At 39.3% G+C, this 17,825-nt stretch overlaps 1 protein-coding gene across 1 annotated transcript in view; it reads left to right on the forward strand.

The window, feature by feature from the left end:
- The window catches only part of TMEM30A (transmembrane protein 30A), a 42,490-nt gene that overhangs the window by 12,575 nt on the left and 12,090 nt on the right, over positions 1 to 17,825 (forward strand). Inside the window, 2 exon segments of the mRNA XM_006061999.3 lie at positions 13,237 to 13,344; positions 15,719 to 15,826. Of these exon segments, the coding sequence (XP_006062061.3) occupies positions 13,237 to 13,344; positions 15,719 to 15,826 (216 nt within the window).

Genomic DNA, 17,825 nt, shown 5'->3' on the forward strand with positions numbered 1-17,825 from the left:
GTGTGTACATTATAATGTATGAAATATGATATGAGGCCGCATGAGGTTATTGTCAGAAAGTAGCACTGGAGACAAAGATAAAAGCCACCAATATTTGAATATCAGTTATATGACTGTATAAAACAAAGCTTTATGTAGAAAAGACCTGTATTTCCTTTAAATAAAAGCCCTAGTTTACTCATACTGATTGCTTATCTGTTCCTTTTATCTACCCTCTTGTATAGATTGAAGCATAATTAGCAAAGCCATTTTCATCAGTTCTGTCCTAGGCAGTTTTTATAACTTGATACTTTAGTAATTGTTTTAAGGGGTAAACTAAAACTTCATGTTGGAATATACTTTTTTGTTTGTAAAAATGCATTAAATGCCAGATGTAAAAACTTTGTGTGTGAAACTTAGTATAACAAAATTCTGTTTCAAACTCTAAAAGTCAAGATGTTCCTGAAATGACATCCACCTTGCCATAACCAAGTTGTTGTTTTGAATCTGTATTTTAGACGAAAACTATGAAGATTTGCTGGTACTGTTTAAAACATCAGCATATTCACGAATGGTGCCAATTTTATTTTAAAAACATAATGTCTTTTAAATTGACTTCCATGTTTCCAAATGATTGTACAGTAGGAGCAGGAGCAGTCTTATACAAAGAACAGCAGTTTTGGAGTTAGATATGATTATATCACTGTTAACAGATTGAATTGTGTCCTTGTGAAAGATATGTTGAAACCTTAAGTCCGAGTACCTGAATGTGACTTTATTTGGAAATAGAGTCTTTGCAAATGAAATCAAGATGAGGTTATTCTGGTGGGCTCCTGTTCAGTATATCCATCTGGTGTCCCTGTAAGAAAAGACAGGCATAGAGTGAAGATGATGTGAAGAGAAGACACAGGGAGAATTATGTAGCAGCAGATGCGGAGGTGGTATGATGCAGCTGCAAACCAAGGAATGCTGGCCATTGCCAGAAGCAGACAGGAGGCAAGGACCATTTCTCCCCAGGGTCTCAGAGGGAGAATAGCCCTGCTGGCACCTCGAATTCAGACTTCTGGCCTCCAGAACTGTGAGAGAAGAAATTTCTCGTGTTCTAAGACACCTAGTTTGCAGTAATTTGCTTCACTAGCCCTCAAATCGGAGAAGGTGATGGCAGCCCACTCCAGTACTCTTGCCTGGAAAATCCCATGGATGGAGGAGCCTGGTGGGCTGCAGTCCATGGGGTCGCTAAGAGTTGGACACGACTGAGCGACTTCACTTTGACTTTTCATTTTCATGCATTGGAGGAGGAAATGGCAACCCACTCCAGTGTTCTTGCCTGGAGAATCCCAGGGACAGGGGATCCTGGGGGGCTGCCGTCTATGGGGTCGCACAGAGTCAGACACGACTGAAGTGACTTAGCAGCCCTCAAAAACTAATAATAGTCATATACTAGCTGATTGGTTCTGGGCAGTCATGTAACCTCTGAATATCAGTTTCCTCTGTGAAAGATTAAAATAGTTCTGGAACTGAATAGACATTTGGGAAATAATAGCTAGTTTTTAAATTTTTTTATTGTTATGATGGTTTGCATGACATATTACTTAATTCATTTATCATTTCCACATGTGAGATTGACTTAGTGATTGAATTAGAAGTAAACACCTTTTCTGTAGTTCCCACTCAGATTCTTTAACCTACAGAAACATGCAGCAACATTTCATACGACTCAGAATTTTATTGGGATATGAAGGGTTAAACTTGTTCTGTAACTATCAGTGTAGAACTAAGCTTTTGATTTTTAAAAGAACTAATTTTCAAGAATAAAATGAGTGAATTAAAAAAATAATTCAACTGTTAACCTCTAATTGACTGAAATAAAACCATCAGCCCTGAAGTTGTGAGTTAAGTTTTGTTTGCAGGTCTTACTGAGTATTGAGCCCAGGAGACAGCCTCTCAGCTCTGATGTACTGTCCCCAAGAGGTCAGGAAGGAGCCAGGATATACAGGAGTTTAGTCCCCGACTAAATCCCGAAGAAGAGACTGACACTGAAAGCTAATGATTTTAGTGCTTTTCTGTGTATGGGAAGATGCAAGAGTCTGGGCTCATTGAAATTATTCCTTAGATGGGCATCTTGACTATCTCAGGCCAGTATCTCAAGCACAGAATGCTTCCTGTTTTTCCTCCATCCTGAATTTCCTCAGGGCACACCATTGGTGGGCAGATGCCATGGGTAATTGCTTGATGCTTATAGAACTGGGATTGGGGGGCAGCATTCCCGGTCCACATGTCGATGTGTATGTCTTTCCTCCACCCCCTTTATCTGATGAGCATTTTTGAAGGGAATTTTTCTTCTTGAGGCATTACCTATTAAAAAGGAAGCTTTTTATTTTAAATGCTGTTAAAAATGTTCAGTGTCCCAGAATATCCTGCTTTCTTATTGTGCCCCCTTTTTCCCCCCTCTCCTCACTCTTCACAGTCCTTACCCACCTTCTTTCTTACTGGGGCCTGGGTTGTACAGATGACCTCATCTATAGTCATAAAAACATCTGTGGAGAGCTCAGTGCTGTCCCTCATTCTTGAGTCTTGAGTTAGAAGCAGTGTAAGTTAAAGGCAAGAACATGGTCCACTGCTCAACCTGTACAGCCTTCTCTTTTTGTGGGAGATCTCTTAATAATGAAGGGAGAAGTTGGCTTCTGTGGTGTCACACCAGTGGCACTGGTATGACTCACAAATCTGAAGCATCTGCTGGAGGCACCTAGGGCAAGGTTAACATCATGACCTCCCTGTCCCCCAGCTCTGTCCGCCCTGCCTGACGGGAACTGAGCCGGCTTCGTTTTTGTTGCTGGTGGCGCAGCATCCCGTGTGTGCAGCTGTGCCGGTGTGAGGGTGCTGTCTCCTGAAGCTTCTGTCACCGCCCTTTCTAAGAGCTCTGGGTGGCTCTCTCCACAGCTCTCTCCACCTGGACTACAGAGCCACACTGCTCTAGCTTATAGTGACTCTAGTTACAGAAGCTACCCCTTTAGCTTCAGCTCTGTAATCCAGTTTCATTTTTCTGTTTTCTGAGACCTAAATTTTCCGTACTACTGATTGTCAACTGTTTGGTAAATGGACACTATAGAAAAATTAGATGCTTTAACTGGTGAACTCCTAATTGATTCTCACATCTTGAACGCAGAACTTTGTGTCCCAAATTCATGTATCTTGGTTTTGTTCGTGTGTTAAGCCCTCACTTAGAGATTGTCCCTCTTGGCACTGTCTCCTTGTAGGTAACATCCACTCATCAATCCTCATGGAGAAATTGCTGGATACTGGATTAGGTATGAGTTTCCATAGGACTTGTATTTCTTTTACCGAAACACCCATTCCATTTCAGTGACGTGTGTTTTGTCACTGTGAGCTGCATGTGGTTAGATATTGGGCTGAGTCCTTCTTGCCTGGAAAACACAGACATTCAAGTAAATATTAAGTTAATAAGTGATGCTTTCCTGACATGCATTCAGGAAGAAATGAAAGTCATATTTCTTAGACTTCTTTTTTCTAATCTGTTTTCACGCAGATGTTTGATTATGTTAGCCTCCTCTCTCTCCATTTACTTATTTCCTGCAGGACATTTTGAACACTCGGGATTACTTAGCTTTCCGAGGCTTTGTTGCCAGCAACAGTAACCAACTGTGGGTACCTGATGGGGGAAAGGATTTACTGGAGGGAGATTGGGTAGGTCTCACACCGAATAGGTGGGAAGGTCTAGAGGATCAGGTTCAGAGACCAGAGGAAAGCAAGAGAAGTTTGGAAGCAGAAACAGTGGCTCAGATGCCACAGCCGTTGTTTAGTTCTCTATTAGATTTCTGCTTCAGCTGCTGGTCTCATGATACCCACTCGACTCTGATTTTGTGGAGATTCAGTCCTCTAGTCTGTATCAGGCTTGATCCAAATCTTATGCTTTTTGCTTGGCTCCTGGGGTTAGGATGTGGAAGGACTCAGTTGCTCTCTTGGCTTCTGAAGTGGAAAATAGAGCCCTGCCTGCCTCTGAAACTCTCAACATGAATTCCCAAGTGCTTGAGAGTGTGTTTGGGTGCTGGGCAACCTGATTAGCAACAAAAATAAATCACAGATACTTTTCTTCGTTCTTATAATCTGGAGGCTCTGAGTTTATACATCGAAACGACGGTATTATTCCTTGTGTAAGAGGACATAAGATGGTGCTAAGAACATAGATTTTAGAGAAAGTCAGAGCTGGGTTTAAATTCTTGGTGGGTGATACTGGGAAAATTACTAAACCTTCCTAGGTTAAAATAAGGAAAATAAAAATTAATTTTGCAGGAAACTATTGTACATTTTAATGAGTTGATGTGTGTTAAGTACTTAATGTCAGGTACTTAGTATATACATTGGATAAACAGTAGCCTATAAAACAGAGCATGTTTTTACAGATCCAGTTTACCTTTTAGCGTTGTCTCATTTCCTTCCAATGTGAAAACTCTCCACAAATCCAAACTGTTTATGCTCATTGTCCTTAAATGTACCTGTGGGTCCTAGCTTCATGCTTCTCCACATGGCCCTCTTTTCCCTCTTTTTTTCCTTTTAATGGCTCATTTCAAATCCTCTTTTCTTTGAAAGTACTAGTCCATCTGGTACTTACTGTCCTCTGCCATTCAGTTTAGCACTTAATATTATACTTATTTTCTCTGTGTGTTAACCTTTGATGAAGTAGTCTTCTGGAGGGCCAAGGGAACTGTTTTTGTGAAGAAGCAGTTTAGTAGAAGGAACATTGGACTTTGAGTCAAACGTTCTTACTTCTAGCATAGCACCAGCTCTTGCTATTTGCGTATCCTTGGGCAAGTTTCTGAATGTGTTCTCTTTATGTAAAATGAGGATAATACTTTTAGGATTTTGGTGAGGATCAGATGAAGTATACGTTTAATAGAAAGGACTGTGTAAACTGTACATAAAATATTACTTTTGCATCTGCCTTGTACTTCATGTCATGTGTTGCAAATAGAAAGATTTAAAGTGTTAATGATAATTTTTTTACTTTCAGAATTTCCTGGAATCAAAGACATGCAATTTTTTTATATATTTAAAAAAAGTATAATTAAAAGATTATGATGAAAATGTTATAGCTATCCTTTGATTTTATAGAAGTATAATTTAATATTAAGCAATCAGTTCAGTTCAGTCGCTCAGTCGTGTCCAACTCTTTGCGATCCCATGAATCGCAGCATGCCAGGCCTCCCTGTCCATCACCAACTCCCGGAGTTCACTGAGACTCATGTCCATCGAGTCAGTGATGCCATCCAGCCATCTCATCCTCTGTTGTCCCCTTCTCCTCCTGTCCCCAATCCCTCCCAGCATCAGAGTCTTTTCCAATGAGTCAACTCTTCACATGAGGTGGCCAAAGTACTGGAGTTTCAGCTTTAGCATCATTCCTTCCAAAGAAATCCCAGGGCTGATCTCCTTCAGAATGGACTGGTTGGATCTCCTTGCAGTCCAAGGGACTCTCAAGAGTCTTCTCCAAAACCACAGTTCAAAAGCATCAAAATACTTGGTTTAAAAATACTTAAGTTTTAATATACTGTAGTAGTGTAATTTATTAGATTTCATATTCCATTCTGTTGTTTTTGTTCAATTAAATAAAGAATATATCTTTGTTTAATCACAACTGATCATCTTTCTTTCCCCCTTTGCCTTAGACACCAATTTGAAAGAGAGTGGTTTAAGAGGTTTCTGTTCAAAGCCAAACCATATATGGTAATAGGCCCAGCTGGCAACTTTTTTTTTATCCTAAATTAGACTTAGAAGAGAGAGAAGATGTGTAGAGATTTTTAAACAAAAAATTGAAAAAAATTTTAATATATTTTAATATAGATTTTAAATATAGTTTATTTTTCTAAATGGTCTCATCTTTTCTCTCATCTTGTCAACATCATAAAATTTGACTTTTAAGTGGAATATTTTACATGAATAAGCCCTAGGTAGAAAGCTGTGACCCCTCAAGTTTAGTGAAAAATTTTATATGCTTTGCCTGTCTTCATTTTGGAGACTTGTGTTTATTAACTTGTTTTAATTACATGCCAAGCCTGTCTTAGATATTTGTAGTGAATGAAAATTTTCTCTAAACAAAGTTTCGTTAGTAAGTAGGCTTTGATGGAGAACATTTCAATAGGTTGTATCAGAATTTGACAAAACGAAGTTTTATTAAGCAGTTTTATGATTTTTGAAAAGCAGTTAGGTGTAATTGTTTTAATTTTAAAAAAACTTTTGTTGGAGTATAATTGATTTACAGTGTGTTTCAGGTGTATAGCAAAGTTAATTGTTATACATATATTAATTTTTCACCTTCTTTACCCATTTGGGTTATTTTAGAATATTGAGTAGAGTTCCCTGTGCTATACAGTAGGTCCTTTTTGGTTATCTATTTTGTTGTGTATAGTAGTGTGTCTGTGTTAATCCCCAGCTCCTAATTTGTCCCTGCACCTCCCCACTCCAGCGTTTCCCCTTTGGTAACCATGAGTTTGTTTTTGAAATCTGTGAGTCTGTTTCTGTTTTGTAAATAAGTTCATTTTTATCATTTAAAAAATTAGAGTCCACATATAAATATTATTGTATAATATTTGTCTTTGTCTGACTTACTTCACTTAGTATGATAATCTCTAGGTCCATCCATGTTGCTGCAAATGACATTATTTCCTTCTTTTTTATGGCTGAATAATAGTCCATTGCATTTATGTACCACATTTTCTTTATCCATTCCTTTGTCAATAGACACATAGTTGCTTCTGTGTCTTGGCTATTGTAAATAGTGCTATGAACGTTGGGGTGTGTGCATCTTTTTGAATTATGTTTTTTTCTTGATATATCCCCATGAGTGGAGTTGCTGGATCAAAAGGTAGTTCTATTTTTAGTTTTTTAAGGAACCTCCATACTGTTTGCCATAGTGATTGTACTAATTTACATTTCCATCAGTAATGTAGGAGGTTTCCCTAGATGTTGTAATTTAATGCTTTATTTTCCATGTACAGATTTTAACCTTTTTTTTCAATTATGAAAAGAAATTGAATATCCACATAGAAAGTTTATGTGTTCAGTTTCAAATATAAAGGTCAGTTGGCTTTTTTTTTTTTTTTTACTTTATTAAGGTAAAGGTAATTAGAGTTGCTAATGATAAAATTCTTACTTATCACAAGAGTGATAAGACAGATCCCAGTCTGGGAGAAAAAAGTTGTTAGAAGGCATATCTGATAAAGGGCTGTTACCAAAATTTACAAGGGACTCTTAATACTCAGCAATAAGCAAGTGAAAAACTCTATTAAAAATAGGCAAAAGACCTAAACAGATACCTCACCAAAGAAGATATGCAGTATCCTAATCAGCTTAGACTGCTACAATGACATGTTGTAAACTAGGTGACTTAAATAGCAGGTACTCATTTCTCACAGTCCTTGAGCAAGGGATGTTTAAGATCATGGTGCTGATAGGTTTGGTTCTTGGTGAGGACCCTCCTGGTTTGCAGGTGGCCACTTTCCTGCTGCCCTCACCACAGCAGAAAGAGAAGGAGCTCTGATTTTTTTTCCTCTTCTTGTTAGAGATATTAATCTCATCATGGGGACCTCACCATCCTGACCTCATCTAAACCTGATTATTTCCCAAAGACCTCAGCATATGAATTTTGAAGAGACACATTCAATTCATACATTCCACCCTTGTGCTCATGCACAATACTTTTATTCCATGTAATCAGCCCCCCAAATCTCTTCTGTTTCCAGCATCACCTTTAAAGTCTTCTAAATACCATTTTAATCAGATAGGTGAGACTCAAAGTATGATTCATCCTGAGGCTAAATTTCTCTCCAGCTGTGAACCTGTGGAACCAGATGTGCTTCCAAATACCATGAAGTAACAGACATTGCTGCTGCTGCTGCTATGTCACTTCAGTCGTGTCCGACTGTGCGACCCCATAGACGGCAGCCCACCAGGCTCCACCGTCCCTGGGATTCTCTAGGCAAGAACACTGGAGTGGGTTGCCATTTCCTTCTCCAGTGCATGAAAGTGAAAAGTGAAAGTGAAGTCGCTCAGTCATGTCTGACTCTTAGCGACCCCATGGACTGCAGCCTACCAGGCTCCTCCGTCCATGGGATTTTTCAAGAGTACTGGAATGGGGTGCCATTGCCTTCTCCGGAAACAGATAATAGCACAGACACTCAAATTTGAAAGGGGGGAAAAAATGAAAAGGGTAATGAGTTCCAAGCAGATCTCCAAAACTTAGCAAGACAAATATCATCAGGTCTTAAGGCTTGAGAAGCCTCTTAAGGCTTGTTAAACCTCTTTGGTTTAACACTCTGCCTTCGGGACCCAAAGCTCTAGGTTGCTGCCAGCCATTCTGTTGAACTCCTCCTCCAGTATGAAATGAGGATGTAGCCCTGATGGTCTTAGAAGTCATCTCAGGGATCATTCTTCTCTTCTTTTGGAGAATCAGTAGCACATTACGTAGAGAATGGCTCTGTGGGCTTGTCCTGTAGGATCTGAGCAGTTCTTCAGCTTGCCTTCCTTCTGCTCCTTCTCTCTCCCCTTCAGTTCACACGGCAGTGTTTCTGCTAGAATGGCCCATTAGGTCCATGGTTCACATGCGCACTCACCTCTTTATTGAATGGTTGTTCACCTTAGTATTACCCTTAGTTGTATCCTTAGTATTCTTTTCAGAGCCTGCTTTCTGATTTTTTGTGGTATGGATAGGTTTGAGAATTTTTCCAGATCTTAAGTTTTGGTCCCTTTTTGCTTAACATTTTTTCTTAGTCCATTCTCTTTTCTCCCATCTTACTATTACTAAGCAGTCAGGTGGAACCAAGCCATTCTTTGAACACTGCTTAGAAATCTAAATATCCAGCTTCATCCTTCCACAAGTGCTACATTCCACAAAACACTGGATCACAGTTTAGTCAAATTCTCTGCCGCTTTATTGACGAGGATCATCTTTTTTTCCATTGTCCAATAATGTCCATTTCTAAGACTTCACCAAAGCTGTCTTTTACCATCCATGTTTCTACCAGTATTCTGATCATGTTTATTTATTAGCTCTCTAAGGAGATGGAAGCTTTCTTTTTAACTCTCGTCATTTCTTTCTAAGATCTCACCAGAATCACCTTTAATATTTATATTTCTAGCATGCATCTCAAATCTCCAGCCTATACCCATTTCCCAGTTCTAAAGCTACTTCTGTCTTTTTGACTATTTGCTGAGCAACATCTCACTTCTCAGTATAAAGTCTGTCTTAGCGTAAGCTGCTGTTTTAAAAAATGTATAGACCAGATAGCTTAAATAACAGATGTTTATTTCATACTGTCTTGGAGGATTGGAAGTCAGACCAAGGTGCTGGCAGATTCAGTGCCTTCAGATTCTTCACCCTGAAGAGAGTGAAGAAAGACCCTCCTCCTCCTGACTTGTAGATGGCTGCCTTCTCACTTTATCCTCCCATAGCAGAGAGAGAAAGAGAGAGAGAGAGCGTGCATGCAGTGTACACAGAGGCAAGCACTCTGCTCTATTTTTTTCCATCTCAGAAGGATTCTCATTCCATCGTGGGGGAGAAGGATTCTCATTCCATCGTGGAGGCCCTACCTTCATGACCTCATCTAAACTGAATCCAGTGTTCCCACCTCCAAGTTATATTGGAAATTAGGGCTTCAACATATAAATTTTGGCTGATCCAAACATTTAGTCCATAATTTACAGATGGCAAGTAAACATGTGAAAGATGCTTGACATTATCATTCAGTTCAGTTCAGTTCAGTCCAGTCGCTCAGTCATGTCTGACTCTTTGCGACCCTATGAATTGCAGCACTCCAGGCCTCCCTGTCCATCACCAGCTCCCGGAGTTCACTCACACTCATGTCTCTCGAGTCAGTGATGCCATCCAGCCATCTCATCCTCTGTCGTCCCCTTCTTCTCCTGCCCCCAATCTGTCCCAGCATCAAAGTCTTTTCCAGTGAGTCAGCTCTTCGCATGAGGTGGCCAAAGTACTGGAGTTTCAGCTTTAGCATCATTCCTTCCAAAGAAATCCCAGGGCTGATCTTCAGAATGTACTGGTTGGATCTCCTTGCAGTCCAAGGGACTCTCAAGAGTCTTCTCCAACACCACAGTTCAAAAGCATCAATTCTTCGGCCCTCAGTTTTCTTCACAATCCAACTCTCACATCCATACATGACCACGGGAAAAACCATAGCCTTGACTAGACGAACCTTTGTTGGCAAAGTAATGTCTCTGCTTTTGAATATGCTATCTAGGTTGGTCATAACTTTCCTTCCAAGGAGTAAGCATCTTTTAATTTCATGGCTGCAGTCACCATCTGCAGTGATTTAGGAAACTGCAAATTAAAACAATGAGATACCACTGCACACCTGTTAAAATGGTGAAACCCCAGAACATCAACAGCATCACATGCTGGTGAGGATGTGGAGCAAAAGGAAGTCATTTATTGCTGGTGGGAGTGCAAAATGGTACAGCCACTTTGGAAGACAGTTTGGCAGTCTCTTACAAAACTAAACATAGTCTTACAACGCAATCCAGCATTTTTACTCCTTGTTATCATAGTCTTACAACGCAATCCAGCATTTTTACTCCTTGTTATTTATGTAAATAGGCTGAAAATTTACATTCACACGAAAACCTGCACATGGATGTTTATAGCAGTTTTACTTGTAATTGCCAAAACTTAGAAACAACCAAGATGTCTTCTGTGGTACACCAAGAAAACAGAATAATCTTTGATGCTAAAAAGAAATGTGCTATCAAGCCATGGAAAGACAGAGAAATCTTAAATGCATATTACTAAGTGAATGAGATAAATCCAAAAAGGCTACATGCTATATGATTTCAAATTATGTGCCATTCTGGAAGAGGCAAAACTATGGAGACAATAGAAAGATCCATGGTTGTCAGAGGTAGGGGTGAGGGAAGAATGAATAGGTAGAGTGCAGAGAGTTTTTAAGGCATGAAACTATTCAGTATGATACTGTGATGGTGTATGTATGTCATTACACACTTGCCAAAACCCATGGAATGTGCAACACCAGGAGTGACTCTTTTAAGGTGGACTGTTGCCTTTGGGTGATAATTATGTAAGATTACAGGTCGTCATTTGTAATAAGTACATTTCTCTGGTGAGGGATAGTGATAATCAGGGAGGTTGTGTAGGTCCAGGGAGTATATGGGAACTCTGTAGTTTGCACTCAGTTTTGCTGTGAACTTCAAACCACTCTAGAAAATAAAATCTATTTTAAAAAATTCATATAATGGAAAAAATTTTCTCATTTTAGCTGTTAGGTCAGGTCTTCTGACATCTGCTGGTGTATTGCAATTCAGTTGTGACACTAACCACCTGAGTTTGTGTCAGAGTCCACGGGTATAAGGGCTTGGTCTCCAGCAATACATCTGAGTACCACTCATACACCAGCTGCAAGTCAGGCTCCCGGGCAACCCATATTTACGGCCAACTGGCTACAAATACGGGAGTTCCGAGTCCCCCTCGCCTAGACCTCCCTCAATTCACATGCCAGGTGCAAGTGCAGACGTCTCCAGGCCGCCTGAACTTCTCACCAACTGCTTATAAATGTGGGAGGTTCCTGTAACTTCTCTCAGGTTTCCCAAGTTGTTGGAATAACTCAGAACTCAGGGAAGTGCTAGACTTATACTTTTATTTAAAATCATATAAATCAGGATCAGCTAAACAAAGAGACATTTGGTGAGGTCTTGAATGTAGAGCTTCATGCACTCCTCCTCCCTGAGAATCGGGGCTTGTCAATGGGCTGACCAACCCAAAGCTCACCTGTGCTTTGGTGGCCAGTGTTTTTATTGGGATTCCATGATGAAGGCATGATTGATTAAACACTGGTGGCTCAGTTGGTAAAGAAGCTGCCTGCAGTGCAGGAAAAGCCGGGTTCAGTTCCTGGGTCAGGAAGATCCTCTGGAGAAGGGAATGGCAACTCACTCCAATATTCTTGCCTGGAGCATTCCGTGGACAAAGGAGTCTGGTGGGCTACAGTCCATAGGATTGCAAAGAGTTGAACACGACTGAGCGACTAACACATGACTGAACTAAACCTCCAGCCTTCTCCCTCTTTCCAGAGTGTGGACTGGGCCAAAGTCCCTAGTCACATCTGGTCTTTCTGGTGACCAGCCCCCTACCTGTCCCATTGCCTTAGCACAAACTCGTGTGAATTAAGGGGCTTATCAAAAACAGACTCTTATGAGCAGGGAAATTTTAAAGGACAAAATCACTGCAGATGGTGACTGCAGCCATGAAATTAAAAGACGCTTACTCCTTGGAAGGAAAGTTATGACCAACCTAGATAGCATATTCAAAAGCAGAGACACTACTTTACCAACAAAGGTCTGTCTAGTCAAGGCTATGGTTTTTCCTGTGGTCATGTATGGATGTGAGAGTTGGACTGTGAAGAAAACTGAGCGCTGAAGAACTGATGCTTTTGAATTGTGGTGTTGGAGAAGACTTGAGAGTCCCTTGGACTGCAAGGAGATCCAACCAGTCCATTCTGAAGATCAGCCCTGGGATTTCTTTGGAAGGAATGATGCTAAAGCTGAAACTCCAGTACTTTGGCTACCTCATGCGAAGAGTTGACTCATTGGAAAAGACTCTGATGGTGGGAGGGATTGGGGGCAAGAGGAGAAGTGGACGACAGAGGATGAGATGGCTGGATGGCATCACCAACTCGATGGACATGAGTCTAAGTGAACTCCGGGAGTTGGTGATGGACAGGGAGGCCTGGCGTGCTGCGATTCATGGGGTCGCAAAGAGTTGGACATGACTGAGCGACTGAACTGAACCAGGAACCCAGGACAGAGATAAAGCAGATTCTTAATTATCCAACACCAGGTTTTAAAAATGGTAGCCCTTGAGAAACCTGATAGTTTTTTGTTTGCTTTATTTAATTTGAAAATATGCCATGGAAAGCTGAAATGACAGAAAAGTTGTTTAGACTTTATAGCTATTTAAAAGTTAATACATCATTTTGAATTTTATATTTATGATTTTTGCATCAATGTGTTTCTTGTGAAAAAGGAGAGATGAGCCAGTAGGATAACATAGGACCCTTTCCAGTTTTTACAGGCTCACACTGTCTAATAGATGACCTTATAAAAAGATTTTTTTCTGGACTGTGGTTGCTCTCTCAGACTCATTTTTCCATCTGATAGCAGATTATTTCAGAGTGTATTCACTTTCTCCAAGAAAGTATACTTAGTTATATTTTTCTCTTGCAGATTGATTATACCGGAACAGATCCTTCCAGTCCCTGCAATAAATGTTTGTCTCCGAATGTTACACCTTGTGTTTGTACCATTAACTTCACACTGGAACAGTCATTTGAGGTCTGTATTCTAAGTAATGTCTTAGAAAACCCATGCTTTAAAAAATATTGATATTAATTTTTTTTACTAGTTATTTTCTTGTTGAGATGTAGCTTTAATTTATTGAGAGTCAGTACACTTTTGAGGAGGATTATTTTGTTTAGTTAGCAAATTATGCTGTCTGATTATTAAATGCATTAATAGTTTATTCTAGTTAGTACTTTATAAGCAAAATTTGAAACCTGTTTCTGGAAAATTTTATAACTGTACAAATCACTTTTGTATCAAGATTCTATCTACATATGTTTGTATTTAAAAAATTATTGCTCAAACTGTCTTGACTACTTTTAATACCAACAGTTTTTACTTTAGAAAATAAATACTAATTCACACATTTAATTGCATCATTTTTTAATCAGATCTGATGCTTTAACCTTTAACATAAGTGCAAACACTTAGTTGACAAGCAGTTAGAAAACTCTCCACAAGGTATGCGATGTGTGTGTGTGTGTGTGTGCGCGCGCGCGCACGCATGTGGTCTGCGGGCCTTTTGCATTCACACTTAGCTGTCATTCTTGGAAACTGAGCCAGATGGTGAAGGACACACAGATTCAGAGTAGTCATGGCTAGACCAATTTATGCTCTCCTTTACCTGGAAATTGAACTTTAAAAAGTATTGTTTTATTCTTCAGGGAGCAAAACTACTTTAATACAGGCCAATTTTTTGGACTTTTGTAGCTATGCTTTAGATTTTCTTAAAGGTACTGAAGACTTTTGAAGTCCCTGGTAGATGGTTGCCATCTAGTGGTTATGGAGGCTCTTGCACCGAGATAATGGACAATAAAGCTCTCTTTTTAAAAATTATAAAAATAAATTAGGGAGAAGACAGGAATTTAATTATTTTGTTTTAGCAGAAATAGCATAAATGTAAAACATCAGAAAAGTTTGATTTTTTTTAATGTGATGGACAAACTATAAAGATGCATTGCTGCTACTGCTGCTAAGTCGCTTCAGTCGTGTCCAACTCTGTGTGACCCGGTAGACGGCAGCCCACAAGGCTCCGCTGTCCCTGGGATTCTCCAGGCAAGAATACTGGAGTGGGTTGCCATTTCCTCCTCCAATGCATGAAAGTGGAAAGTGAAAGGGAAGTCGCTCAGTCGTGTCCAACTCTCAGCGACCCCATGGACTGCAGCCCACCAGGCTCCTCCAGGCAAGAGTACTGGAGTGGGGGTTCCATTGCCTTCTTCAAAGATGCATTAAGTTCTGCTTTTGTCAAAACAGGCAGAATTAAAGACATGGAAGAAACTTATAATGATTTGGAAGCTCTATTAGTTTCCTCTCCCATTCAGAAACACTTAGGGTTTCAGAACTTTTCTTCCGCAAAGGTGATTGTCCTCAGATTCATTTTTTTGTGGGTTCTGTGTTCTTTCACAAGCCCAAATTTGAATTGGACTAAAACCTTTTCAGAGAACAGAAATCAGCCAACAAAATAAATGAATAAATTTAAAAAAGGTTTATATGTAAATATTCTATTTATATAGACTGAAAAAATTTGCATACTTGACATTCAAAAATCAAGCCTTGAATAAATGATTGTGTATATGAAAACAGCAAATCAGATAAAGCCAAATGTTATTGAAATCCTTTTTCTTTTCTGAATTCCTTTTAATCAAGGATAGATTACAGACTGTAGAGGTAGCAATGAGAAAGGAGAAACTAGCTAATGTTTTTGCCACCTCCAAAAATCTTAGTCATTTAAGATGACTACCTGGCATCTTCTAAATAATTATAGTGTATATAGGTTACTCTTCTTTCCTAGGATTTTTCCAAGTTGACTCCATTGCATACATTAAAGTATTTTGCTTGATTATTATAAAATGACTTATCTTTACTAATTATAAATTCGTTCATTATTAATATTACATAGTATCCTGTTGAAGAATGTACTATGTCCCAATTCAAGTTCAACATTTATTTTGAGCAATAAATGAAAGCTTGACAATTATATCTTTGAAAAGTTGATGCTAATTGGATAAAGACCAATCTGAATTACAGAAAAAATTTTAAAAAGTTATTTATAGATTTTAATTGGAAGATAATTACTTTGCAATTTAAAATTGAAAGTAGATCAAACTAGGCTAATAGATTTCATGAGAGCTTTTCTATTTGTTTGTTTTAATGTAACTAGATATCTTTGAGGTCTTTCAGGGTATTTCAGAGTTTACTCTTGGATTTTTTGGAGCATGCTTTCTTTATTTCCAGTTCTGGCAGAATTCACCCCAGTACCTGTTTTAAGTTATCAATGTTCTGAACTAGTCCAAATTACATAGTTTTTATGTATGCATGAAACTTTATACTTAATAGTTTTATATGAACATTTTTTCCCTTTCTCTAGGGCAATGTATTTATGTATTACGGACTGTCTAATTTCTATCAAAACCATCGTCGCTATGTGAAATCTCGAGATGATGGTCAGCTAAATGGAGATCCTGGTGCTTTGCTTGTAAGTAAAGTGATAGAACACGAAACTGGTGTTTTAATAACTAAGAACATGTGATAATTGTGTTCTCTCATTTCAGTGAGATCTGTCAATTCTCATTTCAATAAGAAATGATAGATATTAAAATGTTAAATGAAATTAAAATATTGCTTGTCATTTTTTATTTGTTTAGTGAGGGTTTTAGTTAAAATTTTTTTCTCTGGAATTTGCACAGATTAATGATTTCGTGCAGCCAGAGGACGCGTTACTTCCTGCTTGTTTCTCATAGTATCGAGATTTTTGCTTTGTTAACTCCCTGGCCTCAGCTATAAAGAAGCTGCCTGCTAATACAGGAGACACGGGTTCCACCTCCTGGGTTGGGAAGATCTCCCTGAGAAGGAAATGGCAACCCACTCGAGTGTTCTTGCCTGGGAAATCCCATGGGTAGAAGAGTCTTAGTTTAGTTCAGTTGTTCAGTCGTGTCCGACTTTTTGCAACCCAGTGGACTGTAACACACCAGGCTTCCCTATCCATCACCAACTCCCAGAGCTTGCTCAAACTCATGTCCATTGAGTCGGTGATACCATCCAACCACCTCTCCTCTGTTGTCCACATCTCCTCCTGCCCTCAATCTTTCCCAGCATCAGGGTCTTTTCCAGTGAGTCAGTTCTTCCCATCAGGTGGCCAGAATATTGGAGTTTTAGCTTCAGAATCAGCCCTTTCAATGAATACTCAGGACTGATTTCCTTTAGGATGGACTGTTTGGATCTCCTTGCAGTCCAAGGGACTCTCAAGAGTCTTCTCCAACACTGCAGTTCAAAAGCATCAATTTTTGTGCACTCAGCTTTCTTTATAGTCCAACTCTCACATGCATACATGACTACTGGAAAAACCATAGCTTTGACTAGACAGACCTTTGTTGGCAAAGGTAATGTCTCTGCTTTTTAATATGCTGTCTAGGTTAGTCATAGGTTTCCTTCCAAGGAAACCTCTGCCTTTTAATTTCATGGCTGCAGTCACCATCTGCAGTGATTTTGGAGCCCAAAATAAAGTCTGTCACTATTTCCATTGTTTCCCTATCTCTTTGCCATGAAGTGATGGGACCGGATGCCATGATCTTAGTTTTCTGAATGTTGAGCTTTAAGCCAACTTTTTCACTGTCCTCTTTCACTTTCATCAAGAGGCTCTTTAGTTCTTCACTTTCTGCCTTAAGAGTGGTGTCATCTGTGTGTCTGAGGTTATTGATATTTCTCCTGGCAATCTTGATTCCAGCTTGTGCTTTGTCCAGCCCAGCATATCACATGATATACTCTGCGTGTAAGTTAAATAAGCAGGGTGACAATATACAGACTTGATGTACTCCTTTCCTGATTTGGAGCCAGTCCATTGTTCCATGTCCAGTTCTAACTGTTGCTTCTTGATCTGCATACAGATTTCTCAGGAGGCAGGTAAGGTGGTCTGGTATTCCCATCTATTCAAGAATTTTTTGACAGTTTATTGTGATCCACACAGTCAAAATTTGGCTTAGTCAATAAAGCAGAAGTAGATATTTTTCTGGAACTCTCATGCCTTTTCAATGATCCAGCAGATACTGGCAATTTGATCTCTGGTTCCTCTGCCTTTTCTGAATCCAGCTTAAACATCTGGAAGTTCACAGTTTATGTACTGTTGAAGCCTGGCTTGGAGAATTTTGAGCATTACTTTACTAGCATGTGAGATGAGTGCAGTTGTGCAGTATTTTGAACATTCTTCGCCATTGCCTTTCTTTGGGATTGAAATGAAAACTGACCTTTTCCAGTCCTATGGCCACTGCTGAGTTTTCCAAATTTGCTGGCATATTGAGTGCAACACTTTCACAACATCATCTTTTAGGATTTGAAATTCAAGGATCTAATCCCTTGAATCTATTTGTCACTTTCACTGTATAATTGTAAGGGATTCAGGTCATACCTGAATGATCTAGTGGTTTTCCCTACTTTCTTCAATAGAAGTCTGAATTTGGCAATAAGGAGTTCATGATCTG

Source organism: Bubalus bubalis, chromosome 10 (assembly GCF_019923935.1).
Source record: "Bubalus bubalis isolate 160015118507 breed Murrah chromosome 10, NDDB_SH_1, whole genome shotgun sequence".
NCBI classification, from domain to species: domain Eukaryota; kingdom Metazoa; phylum Chordata; class Mammalia; order Artiodactyla; family Bovidae; genus Bubalus; species Bubalus bubalis.